Source organism: Salvelinus alpinus, chromosome 36, assembly GCF_045679555.1.
Source record: "Salvelinus alpinus chromosome 36, SLU_Salpinus.1, whole genome shotgun sequence".
Taxonomy (NCBI): Eukaryota; Metazoa; Chordata; class Actinopteri; order Salmoniformes; family Salmonidae; genus Salvelinus; species Salvelinus alpinus.
Window position 1 is genome coordinate 13344917 of NC_092121.1, and position 13987 is coordinate 13358903.

Here is a 13987-nt window from a genome sequence, read left to right on the forward strand (position 1 = left end):
TAACATCATGTTATACAATACATTTATGTTTTGTTAGAAAATGTGCATATTTAGAGGTACAAATCCTGGTTTTACATTGTGAATACGTAGCAACAATGCACCAAAATGTCCGGAGATATTTTGGACAGTCACCTAATCTAACCAAAGAACTCATCATAAACTTTACTAAAAAATACATGTTGTACAGCAAATGAAAGATACACTGGTGCTTAATGCAACCGCTGTGTTAGATTTTTAAAAATAACTTTACTGCAACATACAGCATGCATTATTGTGAGACAGCGCTCACCTATTCTCCGCCGTGTTGGAGCCAACATATTACACAAAAATACGAAATAACATCATAAATATTCTCTTACTTTTGCTGATCTTCCATCAGAATGTTGTGCAAGGAGTCCTAGTTCCAGAATAAATCGTTGTTTGGTTTTAGAATGTCCATTTCTTCTGTCGAATTAGCAACTTTGGCTAGCATTGTGGCGCGAACATGCCCATCAACTCTTGGCGCCTGGAACGAAAAATTCCAAAAGTCCCAATAAACGTTGAATAAACTGGTCAAACTCGGTTGAAAAATCCTACTTTATGATGTTTTTCTCATATGTATCCAATAAAATCAGAGCCGGAGCAATTCGTCGTGTATACCGAACGCTTTTCAGAAGACAATGTGAGGTTCCCCGGCGCGCAGTTGAAAACTGACCAAAGAGCGGACCTGTCACTCCAAAAGCTCTCATTCGGCCTCACATCAAGCTAGACACCCCATTCAACCTTCTACTGCCTGTTGACATCTAGTGGAAGGCGTATGAAGTGCATACAGATCCATAAATATAAGCCAGTTGAATAGGCAGGCCCTGACACAGAGCCCCATTTTCAGAATTTTCACTTCCTGTCTGGAAGTTTGCTGCCAAATGAGTTCTGTTTTACTCACAGATATAATTCAAACAGTTTTAGAAACTTCAGTGTTTTCTATCCAATAGTAATAATAATATGCATATTGTATGATCTAGAACAGAGTACGAGGCCGTTTAATTTGGGCACGATTTTTTCCCAAAGTGAAAACAGCGCCCCCTATTCACAAGAAGTTTTAAGAAGATGGTTCTCTCGGAAAAGCAAAATGAAGAAATATATACAACAATGCCGGCCCTCTACCCGTCACTCAATTCCAAACATTGTTAAGTTAAATGGTTGTTCTATGTCTTCTATCCAGCTCAACACAGAGCGAACTGTGAGCAGGAGGGATGTAAATGAGGGCTGGTATTCAGGGCATGTATCCCTGTATGTAATGGAGCTAACCTAGTAATCTCATTACCATTCAGTGGTGTACTCACATGTAGTAGTAACTGTTGCCATTTGGGTGTTTATTTGTGTGTGTGTGTGTGTGTGTAAGTATGAGTGTGTGAGGTCATTGGGTGTGAAGAATACTTTTTTGGTCCTCAAAAACCAACGGATGCGTGTTAAGAGTAAAATAGACAGTAGGGCAGTCCCCAGAGAGCCTATCAGAGGGGAACAGAAACTAGAGGAGCTTCATGCTTAATTTGTCTTCAACCCCACTTCACTCAAATGAAAGCACTGAACAAGACACTTGCTGTGAAACAGATAAAAATACACATTGTCCATTAACCTCAATGGCATTCCTTACCTGCAGTGTGATTGCGCCTTGCCTGCATTTTGTATATGATGAACCATAGAAACATTGCCAGGATGGAGCCGTTCACTACGACTACCACTGATATCCAGACAGCTGGACTCACTGCTGGGTTGTACTGGGGAGGAACATCGCTACTCCATTTTACAGGTGGGGATTCTGGTGGAAAAGGATGACAAAGTCCCCATAATACTGTATCAATGACTATGCTGTATCCATCGCTAAGCCAATGGGGAGGATATATAGCTCCATATCAATGCCATACTATAGAGAAGCCAGTGAAATAAATATTTTCCTTTAAAATAAGAACTTGCAGACAATAAGTGAGGACAACCAAGATGAGGGCTCTATTCAATCTGTATCGCTGTAGAAATGTAAAGGTCATTTCCTATTGCGCCGACATCAGCAGTGTTTACAGTGAATGCAGTCTCTGCTAACGTGGGAACATTGTCTTTAAATTCTAGTCACGCTGTAATGTTGAATTTCCCCGATATGGATTGAATAGAGCCCTTAGACAAACCAGAGCAGGGAAACTCACCTGTGGCTGGCTTTGGCTGAGGCCTTGTCAAGGGGATACAGGTGATGAGCAGTTTGTCCCACGTTGTGCCCGGATTACAGGTCTTCTTTGCCATGTCGATGTCTGGTCATGTAATTAATACCCACACTAGAGAAACCTGCTGCCTCACTCTGTTCTCATGGAGCTGTGTGTGTGTGTGTGTGTGAGCCAGAGAATAACATACAGTGAAACCATTTGGACCAGACAGAGAGAAAGAGACGAGGGGAAAGAAAGGCCAACGGAGGGGAGGAGTCTCTCAACAGACGTTTCAGTTCTTCCTTTTGTAGGAAAGGATGAATCACCAATGTGTCCCGAGAGAGAGAGAGATCAAACTTAAACCAGAAAAAGTCACATTTGACTGGTTAAGATGTGTTCAGCTGAAGGTGCACATAAAAGTGAATAAACATATGAAAGTTATGGGCACTGTTCAAATTTATTAACAATGATCATAAAAAATACATTTCTGAAGTGCAGCTTTCCAAGACATCAAACAAGTACAAAGTTCAAAATTATTCTTCCATGTATAAAAATAGAAACACCCACCGTAGCAGCAGGCCATGCAACAAACATGAAACATGAGCCCTGAGAATTGCATTGATATTATCATATAGTGAATTCAACATATGACAACATGATTGTAATTAGTTTCAGGGTCAGGATTTGATTATAATACAAAGGGTACTGAATTTTAATCTAGGTTAAGGTCATTGACCTGAATTTAAACAAAAATAGTATTTGGCACCGAACAAACCAGGCTTCAATAATTTTCTACATTGATTCAGCATCTTTCAAAATATGTCTAAATGACAGCAGTACAGCAGCAACTCTTAGTCAATGTCCAAGACATAGGTCAACTGAGTGCATGAAGAAAAAAAGTAGGTAGGCTATAGACAAAACACAGATAAAATAAGAATTCCTTGAAGCTTGATCATTATTGCAGCATTTCTCCCCGAGGCTGATTTACTATATTGGACTGTAAATAAAGATGATAGTATTAAAGTCTATCTGCATTAACCTCCCTCCTCCATTACCCTAACCCCATAGGCAACTCTTCCAACCTTTTCCCTCCTCCCCTATGGCACCTCTCTCAGGGCATGAAGAGTGCAGGCTGCATGCTGATGAAGGGGAAGTCGTAGTGGTCTGGCAGACCCTGGTGAGCCGTACTATTGAAGTTCTCCCAGGAGAAGGGAGGGAGGTCACCCTGCGTCGTGGGACCGTTCACCGCCTCCGCTCTGAACTCTTGCGCCATGTGGAAATCAGTCACCTACAGAGAGAGACAGAGAGAGATGTTTATTACATGATCTTAAAAGATTTAGAGATCGAACTGAATGAATGCTAGTAAAAGTTCTGCCTTGGTGTCATAGCATCCTCCTGGGCTGGGGTCTTTCTCTCTCAGGTCATTACGGCAACAGATGGACTTGCATGGGTCACCCTTGGAGTAGGGGTCATTTTTGTAGTCTGAAAGAGAAAGGAACACGGTTAACAGCTACTCAAAGCGAGAGCTGAGAGAATGTCGGGAGGAAATTAACTAAAGGAACTAACTAAAAGCTAACCAGAGTAAAAAGAAATGGCCAAGGTAAAGGCAAGGAACGTAGGCGCACCGTTGTATCTCATGATGTGTTTGAGGGAGTCCAGGTCCTTAACCTCAGCCTGGTCCCGACGAAATATCTTGGCCCGGGGGCAGAGGTCATAGGAGAAGTCCTCCCCGTACTTCTCCCACATCTTCCCATAGCCACTCAGGGTGTAGATCTTTGGGTGGAAAGGCACGTTATACGAGGGCCAGTAACCTGTGAAAGGAAGATCTTGCTCAATTACTATCTCCTCCAGGGATTTTATCTCTGCTAAGTTTATGCTTAAGATGTGCATCTATTGGCAGTACTATATCCGTGTTCCTCACCCCTGCGCAGGGCCCGAGTTTGGTCAGAGAACTCTACCAGGCCAGGAATCTGCTCCACCACTGTCAGAGCCCCATCCTCTATACTGTGGCCCAGGGTCACTTTTCTCATGTCCACTATCATGTACTGGTTGTTATAGGTGCCTAGAGAGGGAGGGAGAGTGAATAAGTGTGAAAAAAATGCATTCTGTACTGTAGACCCTTATCAGAGGGATAAACCAGGACAAGATTTCATGCGTCATCCACCTCCCTCACCAGAGTTGTATCTGGAGAAGGTATTGGCCCACTGCTCCCCAGTGTGTGACAGGGTGTGGGCCAGACGCACCCTCTGCCAGGCCAGCAGGCTGTGGGGCGTGACCTGGGAGAAGAGGGACTTGTTGAAGATGTTGTTGGTGGTCTGGGTCATCATCAGGCCACTGCCCAGGAGGTAGAAGTCATCCAGAGACACCAGGAAGCCTGTGTAGAGGGTGGTCTCACAGTATCTGTTTATGTACTGATGAATTCTGAAGCATGTTAATAACATTGACAGTTTTCATAAATCAAAAATATACACATTTATATGAAAATGTAGAGGGGCTACATCTAGCGCTTCCAAAATATTGAGGTATCTCTTCAGCCACGGGTAGTGTTTATGCTGTCACAGCGGCCATTATACGGTGCTGTACCTACCTGGGTAGCTGCTGTACCTACCTGGGTAGCTGCTGAAGGACAGCTTGCCCGTGGCGGTGTGGGGCTCACTGAGGTGGAAGTCCCAGTGCTTGTAGATGCGCATGGTGGCAGCGTATGTATACCAGCTAGAGTGGGAAAACAGCAGGTTCTCAAACCCAGGGAGCATCTAGAAGGGGGAGAGAGAGACTGGTTTTGAGTGCTATAGAAACATTGATTGTACTAAATAGAGGGAAAACCATATTGAGTTCTACACAAGACTGATGTAAGTCAAGAACAGATCCACACTATTTGATATCACTAATGATCTGTCCAGAATAAATCTCTCAACAGCAAGAGCAGAATAACCTCTAACCTTAATGAGGGCAGAGCAGTGGCCCATTCCGGGTAATTTGAAATGTCCGAGAGGAGGCTCAGTGCCAGGGACCAGGGCTGGAATCAGGTCCAGCAGATCTCCCACCGCATTCAGGAACTGGACAGCAAACAGGGACAGAGGCTAAAGTGGGGGAGACACCAATCAGAAAGAGGTTAGAGATCACATTGTGCCACTGAATGAAGATCCATTAATCTATTGATCCATTCCTAGATATCAGCGCACCTCTTTCCCTTGTTTCTTGGCCCAGTGTGCGACCCCCGCCTGAAGTCCGTCCATCTGGGCCACTATGAAGCCAGTGTGGTGCCACAGAGGATCAGTGCTCCTGTTCAGTTTCACCTGCTCCCTGGTCCACGAGTCCTGCTTCCTGATAGAGCCAAGCACATTTCAAAACCCTCAAAGGACAGGATGCAGATCTGACCTGGCTTTTCACTATGGTTATTGGCCATCATCCCTGAGGATAAAAAACAAAAAACACTCACACCATGAAGCGCTCCACTGGACCTAAAACTTTGGGGTCCTTGATCAGCTGGGGATACATGTTGGCGTAGTGACTAATCATTTGCCTGATGAAAAACAAAATAAGATTAAACATGACAATGTCGATCAGAAATTGAATTGACATGCAACAATGCCCAAGGCACTTACGGTGCAGTGAGGAAGCCCTCTAGGTATCCCGCAAGGAAGTAGGTGACCTCATCATGCTCAAGGGTCTCCCCATACCCTGCACGGATCTCCAGTACACTCCAGCCCGTTTGAGAGAGGCTGTCATTGAGGTATCCATATGCATCCCCCTCTTTTTCTATCACTCCTTCTCTCAGTTGTACAGTCTTATGTGTAGCATCCCAGTACACTGTGGCTGCTTTCATCTCTGTAAAGCAGGCAATTACACATGTCAACTTTCAACAGAAACATTACAGAGTATTTTTTTCTATTGACATGATCAAATAAAAATGTATTGGTCGTGTACACAGATCTACAGATGTTAATCGCAAGTGCAGCAAAATATGTTTCTAGCTCCAAAAAGTTACAACAAAATATGTTTCTAGCTCCATTTGTGCAGTATAGCCAAAAAGTTACAACAAAATATGTTTCTAGCTCCATTTGTGCAGTATAGCCAAAAAGTTACAACAAAATATGTTTCTAGCTCCATTTGTGCAGTATAGCCAAAAACTTACAAAAAAATATGAAATTAATCAGAACAAAAACAGGATGTCAGCTTTGGAATTTCCTGGGTTTATCGTTGATTTAAATAGATTCATTTCTGCATTTAATGGAACAAATTGTCTCGACCACAGTACAACCCTGCACGTTTCACTGTTAGTTTCACTATCTGAGATGTCAGCCTATTTCGTCTAGCCCACATGTAATCTCTTTCTTCTATGTCGGTAAACAAATTGTGACCCATCGCATTAATTTACTGTTTTTTATTTAATATATATATATATATATATTTTTTTAATCTTTATTTTAACAGGGAAAACAGACTGAGACCTGGATCTCTTTTACGGCTGTGCCCTGTGTAAACATGTTGACATGTACAGTTTTAGACATACAGACAAGAACATTTCAAAACATACACAATTCAACAGAAACAATCACAGACAACATCATATTGATCCTCCATAAGCATTTTAAAATGGGCAAGGGACACCAGAGTGTCTAACTTAAGTTGGATCTGCAGTTTGTTCCATGAATAAGGTGCAAAGGAACTGAAGGCAGTCCTACCCAACTCTGTGGAGACCGCAGGAGTCTCTAATGTAATCCACATCTGTGATCTGGTTTTAAAATTAGTACATCTTGTGGAAATTAATGATGATATATATGGAGGTAGTTTTAAAAGAAGTGCTTTATAAATAAACAAGAGAGCATGTTGCTCTCGCCTCACAGATAGAGAGACCCAACCCTCATGTTGATATAGGATACAGTGATGAGTTCTGTAATTATCACCCGTGATAAACCTGAGTGCACAATGGTAAATAGCATCCAGTGGTTTTAATGTGTTTGCCGATGCATGCATATAGATAATATCACCATAATCTAAAACGGACATAAAAGTAGCCTGCACAATTTTTTTCCTATTTACAGAGGACAGACAAGCCCTGTTTCTGTAAAGGAATCCTATCTTGAATTTGAGCTCTTTTCCCAATTCAGTAACATGTTTTTTAAAAGAAAGCCTATCATCTAACCATACCCCCAAGTATTTATATGCAGAGACCTTATTGATTTGAGTACCATCCAAGCTAGTGATTACAAACGTGTTTCTAACTGAGAGTTTAGACCTAGAAAAAAACATGACATTTGTTTTCTTAGCGTTTAAAACAAGTTTAAGCTGTAAAAGAGACCCCTGTAGTATCCTAAAATCAGACTCCAACTGCATTAAAGCTTGGTCCGCTGTTGGAGCTGTGCTTTGATTAGCGCATTCGCTGTGTATCCAAATACAGTTCACAAAATAACTTCGGCTACAATGTATCACCTACCATCAGCACTGGCGAAGGTCGCAGCAACATAGAAAAAAAACAAAAGACATAGCCTCTTCATTTCTGTTCGAAGTAAATACAGATCTTAAATGCGTGATTTACAGATATGAATGTTACCTGAATAAATCACACTATTCACAAAATAAAAACAGTAGGGAACTGAAAGTCTGGTTCAAGTTTATAGTTTCCTTATTGGTGGAGCCGGTGGGGAATTTATCACAAACGTGTTTTGAACAACATTAGCATGAGCAACAATAGTGGAATCAGTTATTTGCCTTCAAAATAAAAGTTCCCTATTGAAACTGATGCAAACGGATCAAAATAGTGGAATCATACCACAATTGGATTAGATAGTGCTAAACAAGTTTGGAATGTTGTTTTATAAATTCAACAAAAGACAATTATTCGTTAATTTGACAAAAAAGTTAGTTGAAATTTCACTGCATATGTATTTGAATTCAGAATTGCATTGGGGTCATACTTATATGCACTGTACAGCAGTGGTGTAAAGTACTTAAGTAAAAATACTTTAAAGTACTACTTTAAGTAGTTTTTGGGATATCTGTACTTTACTTCACTATTCATATTTTTTACAACTTTTACTTTACTACATTACTAAAGAAAATTATGTATTCTTTACTCGATACATTTCCCCTGACACCCAAAAGTACTAGTTACATTTTGAATGCTTAGCGGGACAGGAAAATGGTCCAATTCACGCACTTATGAAGACAACACATGGTCATCTCTACTTTCTCTGTTCTGGCGGACTCACTAAACACAAATGCATAATTTATAAATTATGTCTGAGTGTTGGAGTGTGCCCCTGGCTATCCGTACATTTTTTAAACAAGAAAATGGTGCTGTCTGCTTTGCATAATATGAGGAATTTCAAATTATTTCTACTTTTATTTTTGATACAACTTTTGATACTTAAGTATATTTAGAACCAAATACTTTTAGACTTTTACTCAAGTAGAATTTTACTGGGTGACGTTCACTTTTACTTGAGTAACTTTCTATTAAGGTATCTATACTTTTACTCAAGTATCACAATTGGGTACTTTTTCCACCACTGCTGTACAGCCTAACCTATGGATTGTGCACCCATGAAATGGGGTATCGGCCTACTCAGTGACACTCACAGAACACAACTATAGTTAAATAAAGGTTAAATAAAAACAACAAATATATATATTTTATTTTGTTTGTTGAGTTTACACAAATATTAGCGTCTTAGCTCTTATTGCAGGACTTTGACTGTGGGAATTCACCACGCTATTCAGCCTACTGTGTATATTTTTGGTGTGTAAACTCTTCACAGTTGCGTTCTGTGAGTTTCACTGAGTAGGCTGATACCCCATGTCTGGGTGCACAATCCATAGGTTAGGCTGTACAGCAGTGGTGGAAAAAGTACCCAATTGTGATACTTGAGTAAAAGTATAGATACCTTAATAGAAAGTTACTCAAGTAAAAGTGAACGTCACCCAGTAAAATTCTACTTGAGTAAAAGTCTAAAAGTAATAAACTGTATTTATGCCTTCAATCCAATTCTAATTTCAAATATATCCCAATTTATTTTTTTTCTTCTTCAAATTAACAAATAATTGTTTTGTTGAATTTATATAACAACATTCCAACTGTGTGTAGCATTATCTAGTCCAATTGTGGCATGTTTTCAGTATTTTTATCCGTTTGCATCCGTTACAATGACGGACTTTTATTTCAAAGACGAACCTGCCGATTCCACTATTGCTGCTCTCGGGAATGTTGTTCATGACACACACGTGAATTTATCTCGATTGGTTACCCTCCGTCTTGGATTTCTCACCAGATGCAAGATCCCATTGTATCAGCCTACAAAGTCAAACAAGTATACTCCACGAAGTCATTACAATATATGTACATACGTTACCAAATACATCATCCAGAATACGATTAATGATCGAATCATAACTTTATTATTGTGTTATTGACTGTACGTTTGTTTATGTGTAACTCTGTGTTGTTGTTTTTGTCGCACTGTTTTGCTTTATCTTGGCCAGGTCGCAGTTGTTCTCAACTGGCCTACCTGGTCAAATAAAGGTGAAATAAATTAAAAAAGAACTCCAATGAATGAAAATGAAATTTGACGCAAAAAACAGTCCACCCCAGATGGGACTCGAACCCACAATCCCTGGCTTAGGAGGCCAGTGCCTTATCCATTAGGCCACTGGGGCGCACGCGAACCATGGGCGGGGAGGTGTTATTTTAAATGTACGTGATAAGCAGATGCTATTGCGGGTGTAGCGAAATGTTTGTGCTTCTAGCTCTAAACAACAAATATATATATTTAACAAATTACATAACATATACCCAATACACACAACTCTAAGTAGGAATGAATTAATACTATATACATATATGGCCGAGCGATGTCAGAGCAAAATGGACTAAGATACAGTAGAACAGTATAGAATATAGTACATACATATAAGATGAGTAATGCAAGATATGTAAACATTATTAAGTGACTAAGATACCGTAGAAGGATAGAAAAGAGTATATACATATGAGATGAGTAATGCCAGACATTATTAAGTGACTAAGATACTGTAGAATAGCCTCTAGTGTGCTAGTGATGTAACAGTCGGCTGGCCTTGATATAGGAGCTGTTTTTCAGTCTCTCGGTCCCAGCTTTGATGCACCTGTACTGACCTCGCCTTCTGGATGATAGTAGGGTGAACAGGCAGTGGCTCGGGTAATTGATGTCCTTGATGCTCTTTTTGGCCTTCCTGTGACATCGGGTGCTGTAGGTGTCCTGGAGGGCGGGTAGATTACCCCCGGTAATGCGTTGGGCAGACCGCACCACCCTCTGGAGAGCCTTGCGGTTGCGGGCGGTGCAGTTGCTGTACCAGGCGGTGATACAGCCCAACAGGATGCTTTCAATTGTGCATCTGTAAAAGTTTGTGAGGGTTTTAGGTGACAAGACAGATTTCTTTAGCATCCTGGGGTTGAAGAGGCTCTGTTGTGCCGCCTTTACCACACTGTCTGTGCGGGCGGTCCATTTCAGTTTGTCAGTGATGTGTACACCAAGGAAATTGAAGCTTTCCACCTTCTCCACTAGGGTCCCGTCGATGTAGACAGGGGGTGCACCCTCTGCTGTTTCCTGAAGTCCACGATCATCTCCTTTGTTTTGTTGACGTTGAGTGAGAGGTTGTTTTCCAGGCACCACACTCCCAGAGCCCTCACCTCCTCCCTGTAGGCTGTCTCGTCATCATTGGTAATCAAGCCTACTACTGTTGTGTTGTCTGCAAACTTGATTTTTTCTATACTTTTTTTTATTTCACCTTTATTTAACCAGGTAGGCTAGTTGAGAACAAGTTCTCATTTACAACTGCGACCTGGCCAAGATAAAGCATAGCAGTGTGAACAGACAACAACACAGAGTTACACATGGAGTAAATGTAACCGATGTGAAATGGCTAGCTAGGTAGCGGTGGTGCGCGCTAGCAGCCTTTCAGTCGGTGACGTCACGTGCTCTGAGACTTGAAGTAGTGGTTCCCCAAGAGCCGTGGCTTTTGTGGAGCGATGGGTAACGATGCTTCGTGGGTGACTGTTGTTGATGTGTGCAGAGGGTCCCTGGTTCGGGCGAGGGGACGCCATAAAGTTAAACTGTTACATTGATGCTGTTGACCCGGATCACTGGTTGCTGCGGAAAAGGAGGAGGTCGAAAGGGGGGTGAGTGTAAAGGATGTGAAATGGCTAGCTAGTTAGCGGTGGTGCGCGCTAATAGCGTTTCAATCGGTTACGTCACTCGCTTTGAGACCTTGAAGTAGTGGTTCCCCTTGCTCTGCAAAGGCCGCGGCCTTTGTGGAGCGATGGGTAACGATGCTTCGTGGGTGTCAGTTGTTGATGTTTGCAGAGGGTCCCTGGTCCGCGCCCGGGTATGGGCGAGGGGACGGACGTAAAGTTAAACTGTTACATAGTGTAACGGATGTGAAATGGCTAGCTAGTTAGCAGTGGTGCGCGCTAATAGCGTTTCAATCGGTTACGTCACTCGCTTTGAGGCCTTGAAGTAGTGGCTCCCCTTGCTCTGCCGCGGCCCTTGCAGAGCAAGGGGAACCACTACTTCAAGGTCTCAAAGCGAGTGACGTAACCGATTGAAACGCTATTAGCGCGCACCACCGCTAACTAGCTAGCCATTTCACATCCGTTACATAAACAATAAACAAGTCAATAACACAGTGATTGAGTTCGAGGGGTGCTTGGCCACGCAGTCATGGGTGAACAGGGAGTTGACAGGGGCTGAGGGGCTGATGGGCTGAGCACACACCCTTGTGGGGCCCCAGTGTTGAGGATCAGCGGAGTGGAGGTGATGTTTCCTACCTTCACCACCTGTGGGCGGCCCGTCAGAAAGTCCAGACCCAGGGCCTCGAGCTTAATGATGAGCTTGGAGGGTACTATGGTGTTGAATGCTGAGCTGTAGTTAATAAACATCATTCTTACATAGGTATTCCCCTTGTCCAGATGGGATAGGGCAGAGTGATGGTGATTGCATCAACTGTGGATCTATTGGGGTGGTAAGCAAATTGAAGTGCAGCTGGTCTGCACATGCTCTGAGGATGCGGTTAGGGATGCCGTCTGGGCCAGCAGCCTTGCGAGGGTTAACACGTTTACAGTGCCTTGCAAAAGTATTCATCCCCCTTGGCGTTTTCCCTATTTTTTTGCATTACAACCTGTAATTGAAATAGATTTTTATTTGGATTTCATGTAATCGACATACACAAAATAGCCAAATTGGTGAGGTGAAATGAAAAAAATTACTTGTTTAAAAAAATTATAAAAAATAAAAAACTGAAAATTGGTGCGTGCATATGTATTCACCCCCTTTGCTATGAAGCCCCTAAATAAGATCTGGTGCAACCAATTACCTTCAGAAGTCACAGAATTAGTTAAATAAAGTACACCTGTGTGCAATCTAAGTGTCACATGATCTGTCACATGATCTCAGTATATATACACTTGTTCTGAAAGGCTCTAGAGTCTGCAACACCACTAAACAAGGGACACCACCAAGCAAGCGGCACCAAGAAGACCAAGGAGCTCTCCAAACAGGTCAGGGACAATATTGTGGAGAAGTACAGATCAGGGTTGAACATTCCGCGGAGCACCATTAAATCCATTATTAAAATTTTTTAAGAATATGGCACCACAACAAACCTGCCAAGAGAGGGCCGCTCACCAAAACTTATGGACCAGGCAAGGAGGGCATTAATCAGAGGCAACAAAGAGACCAAAGATAACCCTGAAGGAGCTGCAAAGCTCCACAGCGGAGATTGGAGTGTCTGTCCATAGGACCACTTTAAGCCGTACACTCCACAGAGCTGGGCTTTATGGAAGTGGCCAGAAAAAAGCCATTGCTTAAATAAAAAAATATGCAACCATGTTTGGTGTTTGCCAAAAGGCATGTGGGAGACTCTCCAAACATATGGAAGGAGGTACTCTGGTCAGATTAGACTACAATTTAGCTTTTTGGCCATCAAGGAAAACACTATGTCTGGCGCAAACCCAACACCTCTCATCACCCCGAGAACAACATCCCCACAGTGAAGCATGGTGGTGGCAGCATCATACTGTGGGGATGTCTTTCATCGGCAGGGACTGGGTAACTGGTCAGAATTGAAGGAATGATGGACGGTGCTAAATACAGGGAAATTCTTGTGGGAAACCTGTTTCAGTCTTCCAGAGATTTGAGACTGGGACGGAGGTTCACCTTTCAGCAGGACAATGACCCTAAGCATACTGCTAAAGCAACATTCGAGTGGTTTAAGGGGAAACATTTAAATGGCTTGAATGGCCTAGTCAAAGCCCAGACCTCAATCCAATTGAGAATGTGTAGTATGACTTAAAGATTGCTGTATACCAGCGGAATCCATCCAACTTGAAGGAGCTGGAGCAGTTTTTTCTTGAAGAATGGGCAAAAATCCCAGTGGCTAGATGTGCCAAGCTTATAGAGACATACCCCAAGAAACTTGCAGCTGTAATTGCTGCAAAAGGTGGCTCTACAAAGTATTGACTTTGGGGGGGTGAATAGTTATGCATGCTCAAATTTTCTGATTCTTTGTCTTGTTTGTTTCACAGTATAAAATATTTTGCATCTTCAAAGTGGTAGGCATGTTGCGTAAGTCAAATGATACAATCTAATTTAATTCCAGGTTGTAAGGCAACAAAATAGGAAAAATGCCAAGGAGGTGAATACTTTCACAAGCCACTGTAAGTGTTTTGCTCACGTTGGCCACGGAGAAGGAGAGCCCACAGTCCTTGGTAGCAGGCTGCGTCGGTGGCACTGTGTTATCCTCAAAGCGTGCGAAGAATGTCACATGTAAACATGTGATCC

The 13987-nt window shown here is 42.3% G+C and overlaps 1 protein-coding gene and 1 non-coding gene across 2 annotated transcripts; both read right to left on the reverse strand.

Moving 5' to 3' along the window:
* Positions 1-2609: 2609 nt before the first annotated feature.
* On the reverse strand, positions 2610-7844 carry plbd1a (phospholipase B domain containing 1a). The gene is made up of 11 exons (XM_071384536.1): positions 7609-7844; positions 5777-5999; positions 5611-5694; positions 5354-5495; positions 5111-5251; positions 4780-4924; positions 4345-4545; positions 4093-4233; positions 3797-3982; positions 3547-3653; positions 2610-3459 (listed from the first exon to the last, which is right to left on the reverse strand). The coding sequence occupies exons 1-11, from the start codon at positions 7667-7669 to the stop codon at positions 3283-3285; spliced, it is 1608 nt and encodes a 535-aa protein (XP_071240637.1). The 5' UTR covers positions 7670-7844; the 3' UTR covers positions 2610-3282.
* A 1910-nt stretch (positions 7845-9754) lies between these two features.
* On the reverse strand, positions 9755-9827 carry trnar-ccu (transfer RNA arginine (anticodon CCU)). The gene has a single exon. It is a non-coding gene; the product is annotated as a tRNA-Arg (tRNA).
* Between the last annotated feature and the right edge of the window lie 4160 nt (positions 9828-13987).

What these genes read in the sequence shown, in the direction of transcription:
- plbd1a (XM_071384536.1), bottom strand. Translation starts at nt 7,669, where the DNA reads ATGAAGAGGCTATGTCTTTTGTTTTTTTTCTATGTTGCTGCGACCTTC. An exon ending in CCAGTGGAGCGCTTCATGGT is followed by an intron (nt 5,496 to 5,610) that starts GTGAGTGTTTTT and finishes TGGCTCTATCAG; the next exon opens with GAAGCAGGACTCGTGGACCA. An exon ending in CTTCTCCAGATACAACTCTG is followed by an intron (nt 4,234 to 4,344) that starts GTGAGGGAGGTG and finishes CTCCCTCTCTAG; the next exon opens with GCACCTATAACAACCAGTAC.